The sequence below is a fragment of the Vanellus vanellus genome (genome assembly GCF_965231255.1).
Source record: "Vanellus vanellus genome assembly, chromosome: 17".
NCBI classification, from domain to species: Eukaryota; Metazoa; Chordata; class Aves; order Charadriiformes; family Charadriidae; genus Vanellus; species Vanellus vanellus.
The window spans coordinates 6,515,112-6,538,514 of record NC_138922.1 but is presented as its reverse complement, the minus strand read 5'-3'; the positions used below and the strand labels follow the sequence as shown (position 1 = coordinate 6,538,514).

At 45.8% G+C, this 23,403-nt stretch overlaps 3 protein-coding genes across 10 annotated transcripts; 1 reads left to right on the top strand and 2 right to left on the bottom strand.

Annotated features, from left to right (window-relative positions):
• Positions 1-861: 861 nt before the first annotated feature.
• JMJD6 (jumonji domain containing 6, arginine demethylase and lysine hydroxylase) lies at positions 862-14,259 on the bottom strand. Of its 2 annotated transcripts, XR_014269802.1 has the most exons (8): positions 14,008-14,259; positions 12,809-13,197; positions 8,915-9,201; positions 7,447-7,582; positions 7,200-7,338; positions 6,440-6,567; positions 3,491-4,780; positions 862-2,889 (listed from the first exon to the last, which is right to left on the bottom strand). XR_014269802.1 is itself a non-coding variant. In XM_082492186.1 (7 exons), exons 1-7 carry the CDS (start codon positions 14,173-14,175, stop codon positions 4,744-4,746), a joined length of 1,284 nt encoding a protein of 427 aa, XP_082348312.1. In that variant the 5' UTR covers positions 14,176-14,259; the 3' UTR covers positions 862-4,743. The 2 variants fall into 2 exon arrangements, 1 of the variants encoding a protein (XP_082348312.1); XM_082492186.1 differs by having other exon boundaries at positions 862-4,780.
• Positions 14,260-14,296: 37 nt separating this feature from the next.
• On the top strand, positions 14,297-16,505 carry METTL23 (methyltransferase 23, arginine). Of its 3 annotated transcripts, none has more exons than XM_082492001.1 (5): positions 14,297-14,846; positions 14,930-15,034; positions 15,137-15,374; positions 15,713-15,797; positions 15,896-16,298. In XM_082492001.1, the coding sequence occupies exons 1-5, from the start codon at positions 14,760-14,762 to the stop codon at positions 15,954-15,956; spliced, it is 576 nt and encodes a 191-aa protein (XP_082348127.1). In that variant the 5' UTR covers positions 14,297-14,759; the 3' UTR covers positions 15,957-16,298. The 3 variants fall into 3 exon arrangements, with proteins under 3 accessions (XP_082348127.1, XP_082348125.1, XP_082348126.1); XM_082491999.1 differs by having other exon boundaries at positions 14,478-14,846; positions 16,160-16,505; XM_082492000.1 differs by lacking the exon at positions 14,930-15,034 and having other exon boundaries at positions 14,478-14,846; positions 16,160-16,505.
• Positions 16,506-17,319: 814 nt separating this feature from the next.
• SRSF2 (serine and arginine rich splicing factor 2) lies at positions 17,320-20,894 on the bottom strand. 5 transcript variants are annotated; one of them, XR_014269784.1, is made up of 6 exons: positions 20,761-20,894; positions 20,180-20,588; positions 19,486-19,796; positions 19,022-19,125; positions 18,262-18,373; positions 17,320-17,754 (listed from the first exon to the last, which is right to left on the bottom strand). XR_014269784.1 is itself a non-coding variant. In XM_082492002.1 (4 exons), the coding sequence occupies exons 2-3, from the start codon at positions 20,539-20,541 to the stop codon at positions 19,493-19,495; spliced, it is 666 nt and encodes a 221-aa protein (XP_082348128.1). In that variant the 5' UTR covers positions 20,542-20,588; positions 20,761-20,894; the 3' UTR covers positions 17,320-18,373; positions 19,486-19,492. The 5 variants fall into 5 exon arrangements, 2 of the variants coding, with proteins under 2 accessions (XP_082348128.1, XP_082348129.1); XR_014269783.1 differs by having other exon boundaries at positions 17,320-18,373; XR_014269785.1 differs by lacking the exon at positions 19,022-19,125.
• Positions 20,895-23,403: the final 2,509 nt, after the last annotated feature.

Here is a 23,403-nt window from a genome sequence, read left to right as displayed (position 1 = left end):
GGATGTAAATAGGGCATGGGGAGAGATCTTCTGAAGAGCAATTGGAAAGGAGAAAAAAAAATTGGTTTTATAGGTGACAGTAATCAAGAAAAGTGTTTACATGAGTGTTTGGGAAGGACAGAGGTTTATGCAGAAATCAGAAAACTTTCTGCCTGCTGCCACAAAACCATTTACTCTTCACAGTGTTTCATTCTTCAATATATGATCTAAATATTTTAAAAGCCTCCAGGCTGCTGTCCCACACTCTCCTTCAGCTTATTTACCTACCATTACTGGTTTCAACAGAGCTCAATAACAAAATATACAAGGTTTTCCACTTTCCCAACCCTTGTTTCACTACACAACCAAATTCATTAAGAGGCAGCTCTCTCCCTGAACCCCCAGGCATGAGGGGAAGGTCCGTCAGCTCTCTGCTTGGAGTCCGTCCCTTCACAGCCACTCTCTGCACCGCGCATCTTATCTAAAAGCTAAGCCAAAAATTGTATGCAACACCTGGAAGATGAAACCCCCTCTCACCAGTATGAGGTAGTGAGAGAAATACAACAGAAGGAGTCTTGTAATACAGCCTGGGGAGGAGAGGGAAGGGGCAAAGGCGCACATTGCAGTCTGGTAACAAAGCTACTGACACAAACCTTCTCCCAAAGCCACCACAGTCCCAGCAGCTTCCAAAACACACCCCACCATACAGACATACTAATCACATGCAAGAGAGAGCCACAGAAAGTTCCCAAAGCACTCCCATAGCTGTTACCTGAACACCATTTAGCATACTGTCATGCTCTGGGAAACAGGTGTACATCTGTAGGTTTTTTTTCAGATCACGATAGGGAAAAAAGTGACTAGCCGACAGGATAATGCAAAATAATTGATTTTATTTAAAATAAAAAGCAAAAACACAATCATCCAAACAAGACAATTAAGAATATCCCAGCTCTGCTGGATGGGGTGATAAAAGCAGCTAACGGCAGTGGCAGGGCTTGGAGCTGACAGTGTGACTGTCAAACAAATCACTAAGCTCTTTCCTTCCCCCCTTTGCAAGGGGGATGCCAAAAACCTCCCATTACAGTTATCCCACACAGACATTTCAGATTTGATTCAGTCAACAGTCTTGCTTCCTGCCCCACGATGGCTGGGGATTCAGGGAGGAAAAGGGTCTACGTTAATTATGAAAGAGGTTGCTGTCTTTCTTCTAAGCATTTGGAGAGGCTTAATGTAACTGAGAAGACAAACTGTAGCCAGCGTACCCGAGCTGGAAAGGGGAGGAAGGTATGCCAGTGCTTCCTCGGCGTCACCTGCTCCCAGAGCACTTGTGCAGAGAACAGGTGACGAGATCGGCGTGCCTGTTGTTCACATCTACAGTTCTGACAGGGTATTTATTCATTTACTCCTGAACTGTCATAGCAGACAAGCCTGCATTGGTTACTAGACTCAAAAGCACAGCCAGAGCTCACAAATCCCTTTACCTCTCACCAGAGCAGGCAGGACAATGACACCGATACGAACAGTACAATCGGGAAGACCATGGTCCAAACCCAGCACGCGGCTCTCTTAAGCTGTCCCTGGGGAACAAGGCAGCCCACAAAGTACCATGGGGCTGACAAAGCGCCAGCGGGGGCTGAGGCACAGCAGCGCTGCTGCTTTGGGGCTCAAGGAAGTGAGGGGCCCACTGGGTCTGGGTGCTGGACCACAGCAGCCTGCTACATCCAGGGGCTTTACAGTACACAAAAGCAGTGGGGTTGGAACAAGAGACATGGATGCCCCAAGAAGCACAAGCCTGGAGAAGCGAGAGCACAAAACCCACCCTCCCCAGTCAGCCTCTCACGAGCACGGAGCTAGGCACAAGGGGACCACAGTTTTTAACTTTATTCCCCATTCACCTGGCCTGGAACGAGGGCCTGGGAAGCACCAGCTCCCTCCCTTCCTGTACAGCCAGTGAAGCCAACTCCCTGATGAGAGATGATTTATGCTAGTCCTATTCTAAAAAAATCCCAGTCTAGCAGGACGTCCTCTTCAGAGCAGGCCATGAAATGCCAACAGTTTAACTCTGGTGAAAACAAAAAGCCTTGTTCTGCTACAATTTATGTACCACACAGCAATTCTGGAAGAGCCACTGCAGAACACCACGTGGCCAAGACTGCTGAACAACATCCCCAATGTTTCCTGCTACGGAAAGCTAACACCAGGTTAGGAAGTCTCAGGCTGATTAGGATGTCTGGAACACTTTTTGTGGGAGGACGACTTCAAAGCATCTTACACAGTAAATACATCTCAGCCTCACAACACCCCTGTGAGGTAGGTATTTTCCTCATCTACTAAAACAAAGACAGAAGTTCACCGATTCAGCTGAGGTGAGAGCCTGTAAGCAGAAGAACCAGAGATCCCAGGAGTCACGATGCCCAGGTAGCCTAAACATTGTGTTTCATATCAGAAACTGCCTTGTGGAGAAGTCAGTTTAGCATTGCTGGTATCACGATACCTGCCGTCCATTTCAAACACACTGCTTTTCTGCGAGCGATGTCAAATGAACACAGGCTTCAATCTGAAATTGTTTTATTTCACACCATGGAAGAGTTCATAGGCACGGAAGAATACTCTGCACTCTCGATCTTCCAACTGTGCTTCTGGTGGTAGAGGTGTGGCTTTCCCGGCACGGCAATCAGACTTTCACGCACATGTAAGATTTTTAAGACTGCAAAACTGAACCGTACATGCCAAATGCAATTGCAAGCTACAGCATAAGCCATCTTACTGTACATACTAACAGTCAAGCCACCAAAGAGGGCGGTGGACAGTTCTCTAAGGGCTCCCCTCATGGTGACAGAGCTGAGACTTCTGAGCCTTCACCTCTCCAGGCCTCGACTTTCTTCCAAAAGCTGCAGCTTGCTCTGTCTGAGAAGACACACAGATTGTGCAGGCTCCCAGGCTGTTCAACTGGGCAGGAAAAAAGGCAACCTTGGCCAGAAATGCCAGGAGTTTTTTTGAAAGGGAGGTTTTTTTTGAAAATGAAGTAATATTGTGGAAGAATCTGCAGCAGTCTACAGAGCAAGCGTGCTCACTTATGCCTGGCTATCACAGTAAATTCAGGAGTCTGGTCAGCTAAGGAGTGTACCAATAAACCTTTCAATTTTTTCCACCACCACACTGCTCCTACAAAAAGTGGCTGGCACAGAAGATTTGGAAACAAGAGATCCTGACAAACGTATTTAAGATTCCCTTGTACAACGGGATATGGCCCAGTCTCCAAAAAGGGAGAGAGTGTTTAAATAGGAAGAGACAAGGTTAAAAAAAAGGATCAGAAAACCCAGACAAGCAATGTTCCGAGTTCCATCCAACCTAACGTGCGTAAGAAAGTCACAGTTAAGGCTGCCAATCTTTTTAATTCCGCTACCAGTGCCTGGGCATTATTGCATGTTTACTACAGGCATACTACTTCTGCTTTCAAGTTTCTTCTCCCCAAAGAAGAACAGCTGAAGTGAGATCTAATACCCACCTCCTAGGTCCCAGGAGAGCACCCAAGGAATCACCACAACCTGGCTAGCTTCTGGCTGTGCTGTTCAGATAGAGACAAAGGATCATTTCCTTGCAGCACACCTTCAGCCAGCCAGACCTCTTCACTGACACCACCAGCACAAGCCCCTGCTAAAAAAAAAGAACAGTAGCTCCAACAGATCCCTTGGGGATGAGAGCTTTACCCAGCATAATACAAATGCATCTACACAGACTTAAGCAACACATTGCATTTTTAAAAAGCATAAAACAACAATATGCCCCCCTCCCAGTCCTTTAAAATTGGCACCGCAAGTTCCGGAAACATCTGAACCCATAACCTCAAAGAAAAGCATGTGAAATGCACTGGCCTGGACAAGCCCACGACCCTATGACTGCTTGATATTTAAAGCCCAGCAACTGTTGTTATCATGTAAGAGTGAGACTTTGTCAGTTGTTGCCTAGTGCTAAACATCACGCCTGCACCTCAAGGATTGTAATTACTGGCAAATGCTGACTTTCCCCTCCCAGTTTTTGCTGTGCAAGATACTCCAAGATTCTCCTGCTCCATTGAGCTTCCTATCGCAAGGTGCTAGTGCATCTTTGTTACCACTCATCATAACGGACACAGAGCAAAAGTAAATGGACTGTTGCTGGTTAAGGTGTTGCACTTTAGATGTATGCACATAGATTAAGACCACGAAAGATGCTTCAGGTCGGTGGTCACCTCTGCTGAAGTTGCTTCAATGTTTGGAGCATTCATACCACCTTCCCTTCCTGAAATTCTGGTGCGAGATCCGCCGGACATTCGGATAGGCCAAAAGGGCTGGTGTTCCTTTCCTCAAGTGTACAGGACAACATGTAAACATATGACAGTGTCAAAGCAAAGCAGGTTTTTAGATTTACCTGCTGTTTTTAAAAAGAGTTCTTTAAAAACTGACCGTCGTCTTCCTTACCAGTTACGTGAACCATTAAATACTTGGCATGTCCTTACCCAAAGCTGGGTTATTAGTGCACTCACTTGGGGCGCAGAGGGGACAAAGCATTGCACTATAATGTAGAGTCGGGTCATTCCCCTAGAAGTTATTAAGGAGCCAACCTTCGACAGCACATAATGAAGACGGATGTCTGGGTCGAGGAAGAGTGACAAAAACTTAAGGACTGTGAGAAATAGAAGCAGAAGGGGGTAGAACAGAGCTGGCTGGCTGCTAACGGAGCTTCAATCGGCAGCTGCCTCTAGGCGGGTGTTGTTATCTCTCAGGGGTAGCTGCGGCCTCCACAAGACTCCCTAATCCTGTCAAAAAAAGTACAACTGCCTGTCAACAACTATAGCATTTCCCCTCATATCAGGACAAAAGATCACAGCATGCAGGTTAATTGTATGCTTACTTTTCCTATAGAATTGTACAAGACAGAGAAGATTTTATGTTTGGAACTGTTTCTATCAACTAATCCATCACACAGCTGGGGCAGAAAGCCCACCCATCCTCACAGAGCAAAACAATCAACATACAGGAGGAAGAACAGTTAAACTTGGAAAGCAAGTGTTCTGGGCAATGTGCTAATTTGTTATACTTAAGGTATTATTTTCAAAATTTGAAGTGCAACAGCCTAAAAATGCACAGGATTTTCAGAAGAACAGATCTACATTTTTTTTTTTTTTAAAAAAAAAACAACCAAAAAACACCACAAGATCTGCATTAAGGTTTGTTATCTCCTGCTGCTCATTCCCTGCCTGAAGTGACAACTGGCTGCTGAAATGGGATTTGACAATGTCATAATAAACAAATTGTTAAAACCTCCAGGGGAAAATAAGCAGTCAGTACAGTTCTCTCCAACTGTTTAATGATGCTCTGTACTTGTAATTCAATTGTACTCAGTTATGAGCAACTCCTGGAAATGACAGCAGTATATCACAGCAAGATAAACAGCAACATGTACAGGAGCAAACAGGTCTTTAGGCAATACCTTACACTGGGAAGTCAGGCATGATAGAATCCAGACTTCCTCAGGTAAGTTACTATTGCACACCTTCCTTCACAGGCCACACAGTAAGTCACCGCAGCACTTGCATCCATGCCAAACTCAGAGTATCCAACAGCTCAAGAACTAGACAGCACCCTAATGCAGGCAGGCAGCTAATACAACAGCATCGGTTAAACAAACTGCAAGGAGTTTGCTTAAGAATTTCTGCAAGCCTCTGCTATATGAGAAAAATGCTTAATTTAGCAAAGAATTTCTAAGTCTCTCCCTGCAGTGTACTCCTAGATTCCCAGTGTTTCACTCTTTTTAACCTGGCAAGTCCAGAGACCTTCCTTCCTTGGCAACTTTACCCTAAGCAGTATCTATTCTTGGTTCTGCAATATTAATGTTAACTCCCTCCCTCCCTCCCGACTGACTAGAAACTTTTTTTTTTTTTAAATAGGTAAAAACAGGAATTTGTGACTTGTGATGAATTTTGCCTTTAACAGATAAAAGAGTGGGCCAAATTGAAGTAATGCAAGCAACAATATGAGAAACTGTACAACTTGAAGGTTTTCCTTTTGGACAATAAGGCATTGAAACCCGAGTCTTGCCTGATCATTCCTCATCTTTAACTGTTTACTATTCATTTGTGCTCTCTGGAGAGCACGGTTAAAATATCCCACCTCTCCCACTACAAAAAAAATAAAATAATTGCTCTATTAAAAGAGACAACTAGGAAAAGCAATAAAACCGTTTATTAAATAAAGTAAATCACCTAATTTTTAAAAAAATATCAAGAATCTCAGTTTTCAGTTGGAAGTGATTAAAATAATTCATGGAGGGAAGATATCACCACTGGCCAGCTGCTTTACATTCTGTAAGGGACACCCTTGCTCTCCATCCCTCTGTCCTGATGAATCACCCTATCTTAACTCTGCTTTGTATTGTCTTTTGCTTGTTTAAAAACCAACAGTTGCCATCAGGTCACCTGGAGGAGCTGCGTTCTTTGCTCACACAGTCGTCCTGGGATGTTGTATCACCGTTACCCATCATGCTGCACGTTCTCCTCTTTTTCCTCCGGTGCATCATCCCCTCTGTCTCAGAGCCAGAGTCACACTGAAGTATGAAGAGATGAAACCAGAATTCAGAGAGACCTAGTAAACTGTTTGTGCTGTGGAATTCACCGTAAGAGCTACCTCTGCAACCCTGAATAATCAATATTCAAAGAACATGCTATTTTAGATTAGACACATGAAATAAATTTTAAACTTCGATTTCATCACTGATTAAGCTGGCTTGGTGCAAGATAACCTATGCATTCATTTTGGCTCCCAGAAGGGCCTGATTTTCTGAGAGCAGGCTCAGTGCTTTCTGAAGCACTCAGGTGCCTAGAAAAGTCCCCTGTCATAACTGACAGACTCAGTTTTGGATCTTGTTCCCCCTCCACAATTTTAAAAGATCCATTTTGCAGCCATTTTACACAAGCATGGCTTAGCTAAATGGGTGACAGATTTATATACAATATAAACATGGATCAAACCAACCAAATCCATTTAGCAATACAAAGAGAGGCTCCAGCAAACAGAACCTGCTAAGACCACAGGTTCCTCCACCATGTAATTTGTTTAGTTGCTTTCTATTAATTTCTTCAATAAGACATGAATAAAAGGATGAGGACACATGATCAGATATGGAAAAGACAATATAATTGCAGGATATGGATCACCTACTGTACTAAAAAGCATTACCTCTGAATCAGAATCTGAGGAGCTGGAACTTGAGGAACTGGAAGAATCACTAGAACTATCGGAAGCAATACCAGTCGATTCCTGCAGGTCAACTGAATCAGCCAAGGCTGCTAAGTCAGGATGTTCCTGCTTTAGGATCCTAAATACAGTTGAAATTTCAGGGTTAGCCTTTGAACAGCAACACTGCACAGAAACAAATAGGGTATTTTGGGGGAGAACACGAAAAGAAAGCTACTAAACCTCTTACCTGTACCACTTCCGTGACAATTTGGGTCTCCCTCTTACTGTCTTGTGCCACACCACGGGGAAGTTGGTACAGCTGGCAAAGTTTTGCGTGATGGCAATAGTCGTGTCAAGATTGAGAACTACATGCCACCAGCCACCTGCAAATATGACACGAATGATCAGTTCTGGCTACATAGCAGAAAGCAAGTTCAAGAACAGCTGTTAAAACTTTTTCCATAGCACATGTGGAAATTAGAACTTATCTCCCAAACCCAGGTGAGTTTGCCACCACATCATCTTTCCTCAGTCTTATTTCAGCATTCACTCCAATGTTTTACAGATTCTTGTTACAGAAGGCTGCTCAACGCTCTGACCAAATTATCCAGCTCACGAACAGTACTGAAGATCTGATTTGACAGCAACATACTGGCTACTGACGGCTTATTTAATAGCAAGAGCCATTGTAACCCAGACCACACAGAGACCCTCTCTGTTAAGCTGGAGAGCACTTTCCATGCTGATTTAGTAAGGTTCTTATGACTACAGACTAACCTTTCATTTAAAAATAGACGCAAAATTGTTTCCCCACACAGGACAAAAATAGACAGTGGTGTTCTTACAACCCACTTATAACCTCATAAAAAGACTAAGGAAACAGTTTAATGGAACCCGACAGCTACAAAATCTTAACAGAAGGTACACAGGAGTCACTAATAAGTGCCAAGACAATCACAAGGCACTCTTCAAACATGAAATCAGCTGTATGTTAGAGACAAGCAATGTGGATAGAAGCTATGGGCCATGCTGCACAAAAACGACACAAGGTTTAGAGATTAGAATTTGGCACTCTACTCACCCGCTTTATCCACTAGCCACCTCACCTCCCCGCTATAATGGGGACGCAGTGTGCAGCCACTCAGAGAATGGCATCTTTATCAGATCTTTCTTTAGCTTTTGATTTCAAATGTGAGATGAAGCATAACCACAGAGAGGTGGGTGGAAAGCGTCAGTGCCTTTAAGTAGCTCTTTTCCCACAGCTAAGAAAAATTCACAGGCAGTCAGACTACCCAGGCTACAAAATTCAGTCATGAATTTGCTACAGCGTATATAAACTTAAGCATTTTTATCTAAGAAATACTAGTATTCAAACACCTCTATTATTTTATGCTTTGATAGTTTCTTATTACTGCAATTTATTTCAGGACCAAATTCCCTTGATGCTGCAACTCAGGTCCCATTTGTTTTGTCACCTGTGCCACATGCAATCCTATGCTACAGGCCATATATGTTTCAGGACATTCAGCAAATAACTGAATAGTCTCAGAATGTGCCTCGCAATATATATATCCCTTTTGAAACTGCTCAAAATAGTTCTTTTGTAAGAGATGGGTCATAAGAAAACTGAAATCTTCTCTCATCTCTACTACACGCAAGTGTTAAAAATATGCTTGTCTATCCCAGATTTCCTTACTGGAGAGATTCACGCATACCTGGCACAAAGACTGTCTCGCCTGGTTTCTGTAAGATTTCCAGGGGTTTGAATTCAGGGGGCCAGGTGGGGAGCTGAGTCCTAGGGTATATGACATTGAACCAAGTGATAGCCTCATCCTGCTGGTTCCCTCCCTCTTCTCGTGTCACTTTGATCAGCTCTCTGGGAGTGCTGGTAGGGAACAGGCACCAACGCTTATGTCCTTGGACTAAGGCATTCCACGCACTAGTTCCCAAGGGATCAATGTGAATTCCTGTTCCAGAACGAGGTGGGCCCATCACAAACCATCTGCATAGGGGGGAAAAAAAAAAATAAATCATTTTTAGCTAGCTTCTCTTTTCTTCACATTAGACAGAAAATTACAGCTGTTAATTTCACATACAGTTAGCAATCAAGGTAGTTACAGTTTCTTCATTTATCTTCTTGAGATTGTTAGGCTCACACTACAGCAAAAGATACAACACAGGTTTAACCTAAAAACCAACATGAATTGGGACAAGAATGACTCTGGGACAAGAAAGCAAAGATAACTTTTAAAAACAAAATATAGCTATGGAATACAAACAGTTCTTCAATAAAATATATATTTACTTCAAGGTTTACGAATGTGATTAAGTCATAACAGCCTGCTTTAAGATTCTTACTATGCAGGGGGACTCTCCTAATCCTATGTTTTTCTAAAATACTCTACTCATAAATGGACCCAGAGCTGCAGAATGAGGAACAAACAAAAGGCAATACAAGTAAGGAACAGAACAAAGTTATGCAACCCTGGCGTCTCTCTATGCCTTCTGTTCATTTACAACAGGCTTTTCATTCTAACATTTAACTAGATGGAGCTTATTCTCCAGTGACCATTCAGGATTTGGTGCGTATATTCTCATTCTCCATTTGCAAGGTTTATTTCTCCCTATGGAGAACTTTATCTGCTATACGTGTTTAGCAGCAACAGCACCTTCAATTGATCATTTCCACTGTAACAGAACAGTAAGATCTACTGTACCAGATAAAGCAATGTAAGCGAGGTGACTTAATATCAGGCATCAGGAAGACAAAAAAGGTCAACAATTGTTAATGGGCAGCAGAGAGGGTAGAAACTAAAGCACCAAGACCCCTCCATTGCATGGCTAACAGGCAGGAGCTACCCAGCAAGAGGAGTTCAAAGGTTCAGAAAATATCAGAAGTCCTGAGGAGAACTTGGTTGATGAGAAGCTCAACATGAGCCAACAATGTGTGCTTGCAGCCCAGAATGCCAACTGTATCCTGGGCTGCATCCCCAGCAGTGTGGCCAGCAGGGCAAGGGAGGAGATTCCGCCCCTCTATTCTGCTCTGGTGCAACCTCACCTGCAGGACTGCGTCCAGCTCTGGAGCCCCAAACATAAGAAGGACATGGACCTGTTGGAGCAGGTCCAGAAGGCGGCCGTAAAGATGATCCGAGGCCTGGAGCCCCTCTGCTGTGAGGACAGGCTGAGAGAGTTGGGGTTGTTCAGCCTGGAGAGGAGAAGGGTCCAGGGAGACCTTATAGCCCCTTCCAGTTCCTAAAGTGGCTACAGAAAATGGGGAGGGACTCTTTATCGGGGAGACTGTAGCCACAGGACAAGAGGTAACAGTTTTAAACTGAAAGAAGGGAGATTTCAATTAGCTATTACAAAGAAATTCTTTACGCTGAGGGTGCTGAGACACTGGCCCAGGTTGCCCAGAGAGGCTGTGGATGACCCATCCCTGGAGGTGTTCAAGGCCAGGTTGGATGGGGCTTTGAACAACCTGGTCTGGTGGGATTTGTGCCTGCCCAGGGCAGGGGGATGGAACTGGATGGTCTTTAAGGTCCCTTCCAACTCTATGATGATTATATGAAGTCAGCAAGGTCTCTACGTCCCCTTTCCAATGCAGATGTAAATTAAGCTGGTTTCCAAGTATCATTTGCTAGCACCAATTGTAGGACTGTAAGTTTGGTTATCAAGCTGCACTCTTCCTACATCACAAAGGAGCCATAAAAACATGAATAAGCAAGCAGGTGTTTGTCACTTCACTCTTTAGACTCATATTAGCCTTGGAAAGCTAATTAAACCACAAGCAGAACAGTCGAAGCTTTTACTAAGAAGTCAGAAGAAATTAAACACAAAGATCTGTCTGGTACACAGACGGACATACTGTTGAATATCAATTTTCTGACTATAACTGGAATCTACAAACCCAGAAGATTTAAAACCCCTTATTTAGTGACACTATCATTTTCCAGCATTTTCTTGCAGGTGTTTAATTTACAATGAACAAAACCCAGTGTGCAAGAAGGCATCAAATTTACCATTAAAGACTCCACATCCTGTAACTTCTATTTAAAAGCAAACCCCTCCTCCCCAACTAAAATAGTTGCTTCAGTAAACGGCTTCCAAAAATTACTGCCCTTATTTTGAAAATAAACAATTCAAATAAAGATGGTCTTCTTACTTTAAGATCTATACACTATCACACTGCTAAATCCAGAGGTCAATCTGTACAGTGCATATCCTGATTATATGATTAGAAAGCATCACTTCCTGATGGATTTTCAATGGTGCTCTTAAACTACTGGATACTCTTCATCTGTTTCTGTACTGAGATGAAACCCTTAACTCCAGGAGGCATCACTGTGCTCTCTTGCATCACTCATCTCTCAAAAAATGGTAACAGCCTCAAACAAACCTGCATTTTCCAGAACAAAGTACAAGAATTGTGAACACCAAGATCATAAGCAAGGAGGTCAGCATGTGCTTGTAGGTGGGGAGGGTGTGGGGGAAAGAGATATCAATGTAAGTGAGTCACAACCAGATTATCTAGTTTACCTATAACTTGGTCAAAAGATTCCCAGTTCTGTAAGCGTATTTGGTTTCTAGAGACTATACCTGGTGTGCTTTTGCATTTGATCACATCATTGTACTTTCTTCTTAGAAGCAAATTGTAAAAAGGGTCTGTTAGAACACTGTAAAAACACCTACTTCAGTGATCTTAAATAGAATTAGTTTCATGCTTCACTCCTGCAAAAGCACAACTGTACTATAGACACATGAAAGACTGCAGAGAGAGTATCACCATTCATTCCTTGTTCTACTTTATTAAAAAAAAAAAAACAAACCAACAATAAAAACCCCACATCACAGCCTCACGTCACTCAAAGCGCAAGGCATTCTCTGACAATTATAATGTAGCTGTAAAGACTTTAATTACTTGGGAGCATTCAGCTTATGCTCATTGCTGCTATGAAGCATTATATTAAGATAGCCAGAAATCCCTTTTGTATCTAACAGCCCAAATACAAGGTTGTTGCATCTGATTTCAGGAACAAAGTGTCATTTCAATCCTTTTTCAATAAGATGCAAATTAAAAAAAAGTTGAAAAGATGACATAGATGTGAAATATTGTTCTCTCTCAAAATCATCTGAAGGGGAGCTAAGAACCAGTCTCCACACTTCATACTAATCTAGCTTAAGATCTTTACCTTAAAAGGACTGACTCATAATTAAACAAAATCCCACTATGTACGTAAGCCACTGGTGCAAAACCCAGGAGCTAGACCCGAGGTAGTGAAAATTTGAAAGCCAGAAGCACACATAGCAAGAAATTAATCTTCAGAACTTTCAGTAGCTATGTGATTTTTTTTTTTTTTTAGATCTAAGAACTGAGGTAAACTGACTTAAAAAAGAAAAAAACCAAACTTGTAGCAAAACACTGGTGGCAGGACCAGAAATTGTGATACACCAATCTGCCCTTCCCTCCCTCTGGGTTACGTATGTACGCTCATTTCAAAATAGCGGACGTAAAGCTACCACTTTGTTTTATACAAGGCAATCACACCTATATAGGAACAGCTAATGAGATGGAAAATACCTATTTTTATCTTGTTGTCATGGTACTATACCTGTAAGGAGGCCTTCGCTTCTCCCCTGCATACTGAAACAGATCATCAGTGAAGAATTTGGGTACTTTGTAGTCCTCCAGGAGTTTCCTACGCTTGGGATGCTCTCCGTAACTGCTGTCAAAGATGTAGAGTGGGCTGTCATCGCGTGTGGTTTCCATATACTCTATGTAGTATTTCATCTTCATCTTCACAGAATAACCGTCATTGTCCTCCCCACATTTGAACTTCTGGTTCCTATACTTGCGTTTCAGTCGTTCCAGAGTCCACTTCTCTTGGGCAGACCAGCCCACCTGAGCATTCAGCAAGACTACAGGCTTGTAAGGTTTTTCATAACGCTCAACAAATTCCTCCACTGTTAACTGGAGTGCATCTGCCCTCTCCACATTATCCTGTGAAACCAAGAGAGCAATACAGAACAAATATTAGGACAGATTAATGTCCTAGAACCAGAACCACGCTTTTTAAGTCGGCGTGGAGGAGCTCACTCATGCTTTGCTCCATACACCACGAGGTCATCAAGCTGCCTACGTGGTATTTTAAGCTCCCCGAGGCTGCAGTCCTATTTCTCATGCTCTGCTCCTTGCGCGCATCAGTAACACCAGCAGCCTAAAGCTGTTTGGCACTCCTTCCCACCAAGGTAATTCCCCGGGGGGCAGGCCTCCCCTGTTCCTTCGGCTGGCACATCCCCTGCTGCATTTCACCCCTCCCTTCGCCGCCCCCGGGACCCCAGGGAAGGCGCCTGGGAATTGCGTGGGCGCTCGGGCACCGAGGGTGCCCATCCCACCCCGACGGGGCCATGACCCCCCCGCACCTCTCGCCACGTGGAGGAAGACGAAAACACGGGTCCTGATCGACCCCCTCCCTTCTCCCCTCTTTCCCTCATGGCCCCCGTCCCGGCACCCCCGCCAGCTCTAAGGCAACCTCAGCCTCAAGAAAGGCCTCAGACTTCCCCCAGCCCCCCCCTTCCCCTCAGGCCTCCCCGAGGACCCCCTCAGTGGTTGTGTCATCATCTCCCCCGCCCCCTTCCCCTCAGGGCCTCCCTGTTCCCCTCTGGCCCCCATTCCCCCCACGTTTCCCTCAGCCTTCCCCGCTGCCCTCAGGGCCTTCCCATTCCCTCAGGCCCCCATTCCCCACCCCGTTCCCTTCAGGCCCCCTCAGCCTCCCCCGTTCCCCTCAGCCGAGGCGGGGCCGGAGCACACCTTGCAGGCGGCGGGGCTGAGGGGGAAGGTCTCGCAGTAGTTGTGGCGGGTCCAGTCCAGAGAGTCCTTCAGCTCGGGCCGGGCGCTGCGCTTCGCCTCACGGATCCGCTTCTTGCTCTTGTGATTCATAGCGGCGGTGTTAGCGGCAACGCTTGCAGCCCTCACCATCCACTGCCGCTGCCCCCGGCGTGGCGCTCGCCCCGCTCTGCGCCCGGCCCGGCCCCGGCTCCCGCTGGGCTGTCGGCGGACCCGGCCCGGCCGCACCTTCCAGAAATTTCACCCCCTTGCCGCCGCTGTCGCCGCGGCCCCGCCCCCGCCGCTCTCCCATTGGCTTGCTGCGTCTCCATCTTCCGCCACGCCTCGCGCGCCTTCCGTCGCTGATTGGCCAAGGTGGGGACGTGGCGCGGCCGGGCCGCCATGTTGGGAAGGAGGCGTCAGCCTGGGAGCGCGGGCGCTGGTCGCCCTTGGCCGCGCTGCCCCGCGCCCACTCGGCGGCGGGGCCGCACTGAGAACCTCCTGCTGCTGCCTCTCCCCTTTCCCCCGGCGAGCCCGCGCTCCGCGCCCGCTCCTCCCCTGGCAGCGGCGAGCCGGCCGTTCGCGCGGGGCTGCGCGGTGCCCCTCACTGGCCCGGTTTAACGGCGCCACTTGGGACAGGCCGCCCGCCGCGGCGCTCCGCGTGACGCCATCCCCGGAGAAGGCGCTGATTGGTCCGCGTGGCACACGTGGCCGCCCGCCGCTGGGCGGTGGCTGCCATGGAGGAGCCGCGGCGGCGGCGGGGCGGCGTGCGGCGTTACCGCTTCGGCGAGGGGCCGGCGGCGCTGGTCCTGCGCATCCCCGAGGTACCTTCCCCGGGGGGGACGGGGACACGGGACGGCGGCGGAGCGGGGCCCGCCTTTCCAGCGCTGCGCCCGGTGTGTTTTAGGTGCTGGACTGGCAGTACGGGACGTACGTGTGGCCCTGCGCCGTGGTGCTGGCCCAGTACCTCTGGGTGCACCGGAGGAGCCTGCCCGGCAAGCGGGTCCTGGAGGTACCGCGGACAGGCCCCCTTCCCCATCCGTCCCCGCCATCCCCCAGCTCTCCGGCTGCAGGGAAGGGTTCCCCCCGCTCCATGATGGCGTTGTGGTTTCAGGTGGGCGCCGGGGTGAGCCTGCCCGGCGTGGTGGCTGCTAAGTGCGGTGCCGAGGTGGTCCTGTCCGACGGCGAGGAGCTGCCCCGCTGCCTGCAGAGCTGCCGGAGGAGCTGCCTGCTGAACCGACTGCCCCAGGTCCCGGTGATAGGGCTCACCTGGGGGCGGGTGTCTCCAGAGCTGCTCTCTCTTGCTCCTGTGGATATTATTTTAGGATCGGATGTCTTTTTTGACCCGAAAGGTACGTGAATGTTCTCAGGTATCTCTGATTTGTGACAAACTGCGAGGACTCCGTGTCCAAGGAGTGCTGGGAACACAGTCAAGAGATTGAGTGACAGCCTCTGTGGTGACACTGCTGCTGAACTTGTCATTCTTGGGGCAATTCTAGTATTAAGCAATCAAATACCACTGGAGGGTGGGTAGAAACAGAGTAATTAACTGCTTAAGGCCATACTTCTCCAGCTTCCTGTACAGATGTTAGTCTTGTGTTGATTTTTAATTACCATTTCATATAACCAGGCATATTTAACTAGAATCCAGAGACTAACCAAGACTGCTTAATCTCCCCAAACTACATAGACTTTGAAGATATTTTAACTACGATTTACTTCTTGCTGGAAAAGAATCCACAGGCTCAATTCTGGACTACTTATCAAGTCCGAAGGTAAACTCTTTAGCACATTTAAGAATCAAATCTTAATTCCTGTCTCCCTGTCTTAGCTCTTTTAATAAAAAGAGCTTTTGATTTGATTGATTTCCCAGCAGTTCCACCACACTGATTCCAGAGAAGCTCCTCACAGATGATGAAACAGGCTGGTATTAGCCACATAAGTCCTAGGGGTAGCAGACAAAAGCAGCCAAACCAGAAAATAATCCAAGAACGACAAATTTACTGTTAACTAGAAAACTGTTACAAACTCAGTTTTGTGAACTGTTGTATTTAAGTTTGGTGACAGTCTCCTATAATTTCTGCAGAATTTACAAACTAGGATTATGTTTTCACCCAGTGGTGTTTCCTCCCCTCAGTGCTGACTGGTCTATCGAAGCTTTGCTCTGCAAGTGGAAGCTGAAGAGCATCCTCATTCCTTTGCATTCCTTCAGTGCAGACAAAGAGCACTTGGCCAGCTCTTCTCTACCAGGAAGACATACAATTGAAATGATGATCATCTCACTAGCACAATCAGATGGTACTTAAGTTTATTCCGCTTGTTGGTTCCAGTACAAGATGACACTTAACTGTTCACTGTAGCATGGATCTGCAGAAAACAGTCCTGTTTACAGCAAACCTCATGCATACATTTTTGGGAAGCAGATCCTTTTGGCAGTAATTCTTTAAACATGCATTGTAAAAATAAAGCTGTTAAATTGTTTAGCTATGGCTTTTGAGAAATTTGTGCTCCTGCCCAAAGGCCACGTAATATTTCAAAGACTCAATTCCATTATGTAAGCCACTACACAACAGAGATTAACCCAACAATCCACAAGATCCAACTTAAATTCACAACTTCAGCAATGAAGAGAAGTTAACTGCGCTCTTTCAAGGTAAAAAAATATCCCCACAAGGTCTGTTTCCCAGGAACAGAGACTTTTTCCCCAAGATTCAAATACAAAAGCCAGCCCCTTTGTTTTTAAACGAATCTGTGTAGACTGCGGCTAGCCCTGCAGTCCCAGAACATACAAACTCCAAGTTTGTAGAAAAGTACTTTTAATCCTCAATCAAGCCAGATTGCAAGTATTCAGATGTTTCCATTCCCATTTAACATACATGCATAAAGTTAACAAGGCATTACAATAACCCTTGACACGTGATGGTTGAAGTTACAGTTCATTTGGTATCCAAATCAAGAAAAAAAAAAAAAAATATCATCACTGTAAGATTAGCTACCATCAAGCAGCAGCCTGTTGAGCCAGGGCAAGCACACAGCAAATGCAATTAGTACTGCTCAGTGTGGATCTTCCATAACAATGTCTGATTCTGTGTTTATAATCTGGTGTGCAATACTTGCCATACAACATTTGGGTTAGTCACAATACTAGTTAATTTGCCCATAGTAATTTAAAAGCAACCCCAGTGGATAAAATTTATAAGCAGTAGAATGCATTCAGTTACTATATAGAAGTTAAACATTGACAGTATAATTGCAGAAATCTTTTCAAGCTAAAAATAAGCTGACTCAGACATTAAGTTGAGAAAAGTTAACACAGAAAAATGTTTAATATTAACTACAGAGACAGTGGGTATAGTACAGAATGTCTTAAGCAAAAGATACACCAATCAGTACTTACAAAGGAATGAACCATTTCTTGTCTTAACATTACATTTCTCATATGTAAGTTCATATACGTAGGTTGGTAAGTTTTACCATTCTGGAAAAAATAAGGTGTGTATATCATCAGCTAGATGTGCTCACTGTATGCTCCGTTATTTTTACGCAAGGCCCGGGTGACTGGAAGTGCAGTTGTCAGGCATTTTAATTAACTGGACAGCCATTTGTTTCTGCACGACAAGGCATCGTTACACAGGAGCAATCAGGAGAAAACAGGAAACAGCCAAGCACTCTGCACTGCAACACGCCACCTTAACAGCTAACCAGCATTACTCAACTGCTACACAACTGCGCCTAGTGCACAAAAATACATAAGAGAAGAGATTAGAATTGAGTCTGATAAAACAATCCTTTCAAATATCAACTGTCACCTGAAAAGATTTCTACCAATTTGAATTTGAAGATACTATCTGAATTCAAAGTAAAAAAAAAAAAAAAAGCATTTACAGTAAGTTTCAAATTGAAGTTTCGCAGAATTTATTTCAGGAATGAAGACAAAATTGAGAATACTTTTCAACAGAGTTAGCTACTCAGCATATAATAGCTGCATGTTTCCTCAGTATGAAACTGGAGGCAGCAAGTTACCATCAGTTTTAATTTCAAATAAAAGTCAGCACTATATAAACAAAAATGAAGTTTTACCTCAAATATCCAAGCCAATAATGAAATCGGTAGTCGTTCACTTCACTAAATTACAAGAAATTTGAATAACAGCAACAAAATGGCACATAAAATGTAAAATCTGCCACTTGAGGCGCAACTTAAACAAGTAAAAAGTTAGACAAAATGTTACAAAATAACCTTTTCAACAGCTGGTTGCTCGTGCCAGGGGTCTCTCCAATGGACTGAAGACTCAAGCGATCTTTTCCCCCCAAAGGCTTCTTTTATGTAGATTCTCATTTATCTGATGCATCTAGGTTTGAAGAAAGAAAAGTTCAGCCAGGTTTCTACCTTGTCTCTTTTGGTTGTGTGGATGACTTCAGGTATACTTCTAGTTGTGTTTCAACTGGCTTTGCCTAATTTAATTAAGTTTTAGGAATTTCCATGGTGTTCCACCTCCCCCCATGTGTTGCTTTACTTCAGAGGCCAAATGTAAGGTTGTGTGAAAGTACTTAGTTACAAAGAGGAATAAGCATCAGGCTGTACATCAAGCCACCATTAACTTCAATTCAGCCTGTTCAATAAATTATTAAAAGTTATATAAAAGTTATAAAACTAGTACTTCTTCATAAAGACTTAACTAAGCTTTAATTAGCATTCAAAACAAAGTGTGACTAATTTTGCTACAATTATCTAACTTCAGAGCTAGCTTAGGCCCTTTCCTTTTAAAAATAGGACCAAACAGTTTGAAGGGTTAAAGACACACTATCCTTTCCCCACCCGGTGTATCCTTAGACGCCTCTTCCAAGATGTCGACTTGAGGAAAAACTAGTTTCCATGGTTTTCTCGTTGCAAGGAATTTGCCACTTTTCTAGAACAGTTACCTCCAGTCAGTATAACGGCCACTGAACCGATCTTCTGTTATAAAAGGATAGTGTATCTTTAACATTTAAAGACAAACCTGCTCCAATACACGCCCACAGAAACTGGTCCCTGGAGGATCAGCCAAATCAGTTAAAATCTGCAATACTGGCCAATATTCTTTTAGCAAACAGGAGACCGCAGCTTTAAAGGGGAAAATGCAGATGTTGGATAAATACAGTAAGAAATAGTCATTTTCATCATAGGTTGCGTCTCATACAATATTTTATTAAAACCAAGCCATTAATCTCTCAATAAAACATTTTCTCTGTAAAAAAAAAAAATCTCCGTAGAAAGCCCTTTGGTATTAAATTTCCCTAAAACAATAACCAAAAAGCACTGCTCAAGAAAAAAAAAAAAACAACACGAAACAGAACAACTAACAATGTGCCCCGTTAGGATTTGCTTGGTTCAGGCTATTAATATGCTAAGAACTACCCAACACCCCACCTAAGTGCTATAATAAAGTAACATGCAACATGTGCTGATCCCGAGGTACATTACCATGTTCCTAGGAGGATACAGCTCCTTCTTCTTCCGGCGACTTGGGAGGGCTCTTAGACCTGGATCTAGAGTTGGATTCCCTCTTTGAGGCAGGGGGAGGGCTTCTAGATCTGGACCGAGATCTTGACCTGGACCGAGATCTGGAGACAGACGAGGACTTTGACTTGGATCTCCTGGCAGACCTGGACTTCGAGGTGGAGCGAGACCGAGAGCGTGTGCGAGACCGGGATTTGGATCGACTGTAGCGGGACCGACTGCGGGATCTAGAGCGGCTCCTGCTTCTAGACCGGCTGCGGCGGCGTCTTCTGGGGCTAAAACGTACCAGAAGAGAGAAAAAAAGCACGTTAAAAGTTGAACACGGGCGGCGCAATGAGACTTCAGAAACTACTTCGGGACAGGGAGGGCGGAACGGGACCCACGTGCGCAAAAAAATGAGCGTTAAGAGGGCGCCATTGTTCAGAGTGAGTGGCCGGGGGCTAAAACTACTACGGGGCAAACCCTTTGCTCTCCGAGAGAACTCCACGTGCTTTTCATACTAAACCCCTACTCCCCGCTCCCAACGCCGCCGCAAAATTCAGTCGGAAAAGGAAACAAAACCGAGCGGCCCCCGCTGTATAGGAGCACACCTAAGCCCCGTCTCCCTGGCTTACTACCGAAACTCCGCTGCCCCCCCTGCACCCTTCCAAGCGCTCACCTGCGGCTGCGGCGGCCGTAGCCACTGCTCCCGTAGCGGCGGGGCGGCGGGCCGCGCCGGCTGTGGTGCGAATCGGGGGGACGGCCGTAACGGGCCATCTGCACGCGGAGCTCCCGGCCATCCAGCACGGCCCCGTCCATGGCGTCCATGGCGTCCTCGGCATCGCGTTTGTCGTGGAAACGGACGAAGGCGAAGCCGCGGCTCTCCTTGGTGTAGCGGTCCCGCGGGATGTAGACATCACCTACTCGGCCATATTTCTCGAAGACTCTTCGGAGCGTGTCCGGGGACGTACGGTAGGTCAGGTTGTCCACCTTGAGGGACGTCATGCCCTCCACGTCCGGCGGAGGGCGCCCGTAGCTCATGGCGGGCAATAGCCCCCGAGGGGCAGCAGCGGCTGAGGAGAAGAAACCTGAGGGAAGGGGGGCGAGTCAGGAGGCGGCGCGGCCCTGAGGAGAGGGGAAGCGCCTCACACCGGAGGGGGAGCGCTGAGGCGGCCCAGCAGAGTCCAGAAAGGCGGGGAGCTACAGGGCATAGGGGAACGCCGCAGGGTCCTCAGCGGGGAGGGAGGAGCAGGCACCCACCTCTGGGGTCCGGGAGAGAGGAGGCCTAAGGCCGGAGCGGATACGAAGCGCCAGCAACGGCCACCCCCGCCCGCCGCTGCGAGGAAATGAGGAGGGCGCCGCCCGCGCGCGCCTACTTAACGCCACAAAATGGCCGCCGGCGACCCGGAAGTGAAAGCGCCGCTCGGCGCGCACCGCCCCGCGCCCGGCCCTGTCCGTCTTTTTTTTTTTTTTTTTCCTTACTGGCAGCGGATGGTGGAGGCGTCCTCAGAGGGCGCAGGAAAAATCGCCTTTTAAATTAATAACTTGCCAGCTGTTGAAAGTGACAGTTACGGTGGCTCCGCCGTGACCCGGAAGGACTCGGCGGAGGCGGGGAAATTTTGAACAATGTGTGCTGAAAACGGTAAAAAAAAAAAAAAACACCAAAACAAAAACGGAAATAAGGCGAGGCCCGCCTTTGCTGGGGTGAGGAGGGGCGGGAAACTCCTGCCGTGTAGAGAGAAAAAAAAAAAAAAGCGCGGTTAGGGAAGGCGAGCGCCTCTCGAGCGGGCGGGAGGTGACGGTTTAAAATGGCGGCCGCGGAGGGAGAGCGCTGTAAGGGGAGGCGGGTGGGGTCTTCAGCTCAGGCTGCCGCCGGGGCGTTTCTCCCGGGACAGCTGCTGTGGGAGCTCTGCGCTCTCCCTGCGCCCGCCGCAACCGGTTGTGTGTGCTGCGGTTGTCGCTGTGTGTCGTGAGGGGGACTGGTGGGCTGGGGAGGGCTCTCCGCCGGCTCTCCTTCACCTTCTGCCGGTAGCGGTGCCGGGTGAAGCCTCCCCGGTCCGCGCCGTGATGGATGCAGGCTGTGGAGCGGCGGCAGAACGGTGTAGGTGCTTCTGGGGCAGTCGCTCCCTGCCGGCAAGGCGGTCTGTCCCCCCCCGGGCTGGAGGGGTGTCTGTGAGGGAGCTGTTGGGCCGAGCTGGGAAACGTTAGAGATCCTCCTTTACACGCAGCGCTCGCTGCAAGTTCGCGCTTTGGCAGCGTGCGTGGTGAAACGGGAACAAGGGTGAGGCTTAGCACAGCCCTTGCGTAAGGGTGGCAAGCAGATTCCCTGAATTTTGTCAAGGGAATTCGGTGAAAGCTGCCTCCCCCCGTCCCAAAAGTCGTTGCTCTGTCATTTCAGGCTCTGAGTAAAAACTCAAACTCTGCCTATGAACTATAACGCCTAGTTCTCATCTTGCAACAGTGATAAATGTTTCTACCCATCTGTTTCGTAATACCATGTTAAAAAAAAAAACACAACAGAAATGAGACAGTTCTCTACTGATTTGTTAAATGCAATGACAGTATCAATATGACAAAGCAAATTCAGTATTAGAACTTTTTATTCCTACTGTAATTATGTTTAATACTTTTTGTATTGAAGAAGTATCAAGAGAAGCAATGACAGCAATACAAATGCAATCTAGAAGCAAATCTGTTTCCTGCTACAAAAGATGTAAGAAATCAAATAAACTAGTACTGTGCATTTTGTATTGCTTTGTGCTTTATTCATTATTTTTTCCCAGAGGATTTAAAAACTTTTATTCATCTGCTGAAGCCCTTTCTCTAAGGAGAAGTTTGAAGCTTATATTTACAACGATTTCCCTAAAATGATGGAGTTTCCTGTGTCCCTTATTAAATAGTTTCACGGGCACTTCAAATCGATACAGGTGGCTGCTGAAAGAATTGGTGTGGCACAACAGCCCAGTTTGCTATGACCGCTTATGCTGGCTCAAGGGGAAGAAGGTATGAGTGGGACATGGTGCCTAGAGGATCTTAAAAACCTGTTACTATAAATTCATAATATAGGAAAGGAAGACGAGAGCTTTGCTTGTGTTAAAAAAAAAACACCTTGGTATTCTAGTTCGATATTTGTAAAGCAGCCTCAGACTCTCTTCCACAAGTGAAAAATAAATCTACATTTTTAGAAAATACAGTTCAGGAGTTAAAAAAGAGTTAAATATATAACAATAGCCAGGATATGGATTTTATTAAAAAGTCCTTTACTGTAGATAGCAGAGGTAAACTTTGATAATTTACTTCAATTGGTTCTGTATTTCCTTCCTGTCCTCTTTGGCCATCAGTTAAGTGGAGCTGATTTAGCCAAATGCTCCAATCCTGACTTGGAGGCCCAACAGGATAGACACAGCATAGTAACAGTAAAAAGCCACCAATCAGTCGATACAAGGTGTGTGATCCTCTGTCAGTTTTGCTGATGCTTTAACAGAGATCGTCAAAACTTAAAAGATAATTGATTTAAAATTTATTATTTAGAAATACTGCTAAGTAAAATATTTATAGAATCATAGAATCGTTATGGCTGGAAAAGACCTTTAAGATCATCAAGTCCAACCATTATTAAAGGTATGTAATTACTAAAAATGAATGTTATTCCTTGAGACAAAGCGGTGAAAGATTATGAAGACTTTCGAGTCATCGAGACAATGAAAGGCGGAAGCACTGTGCAGAGCATGTGTGTTGGTGACACCGAGATACTTAGTTTCTCCCAAGTGGGAATAATTTTCCCTTTGGAATGACTATATGTGTGTTTGAATTGAGGTAATCAGACAGCTTTCTTAGGTGACTTCCTAAGACTTTTTTTTTTTTTAATCTTGCTGGGTATTATTTACTGGATAGAGATTATAA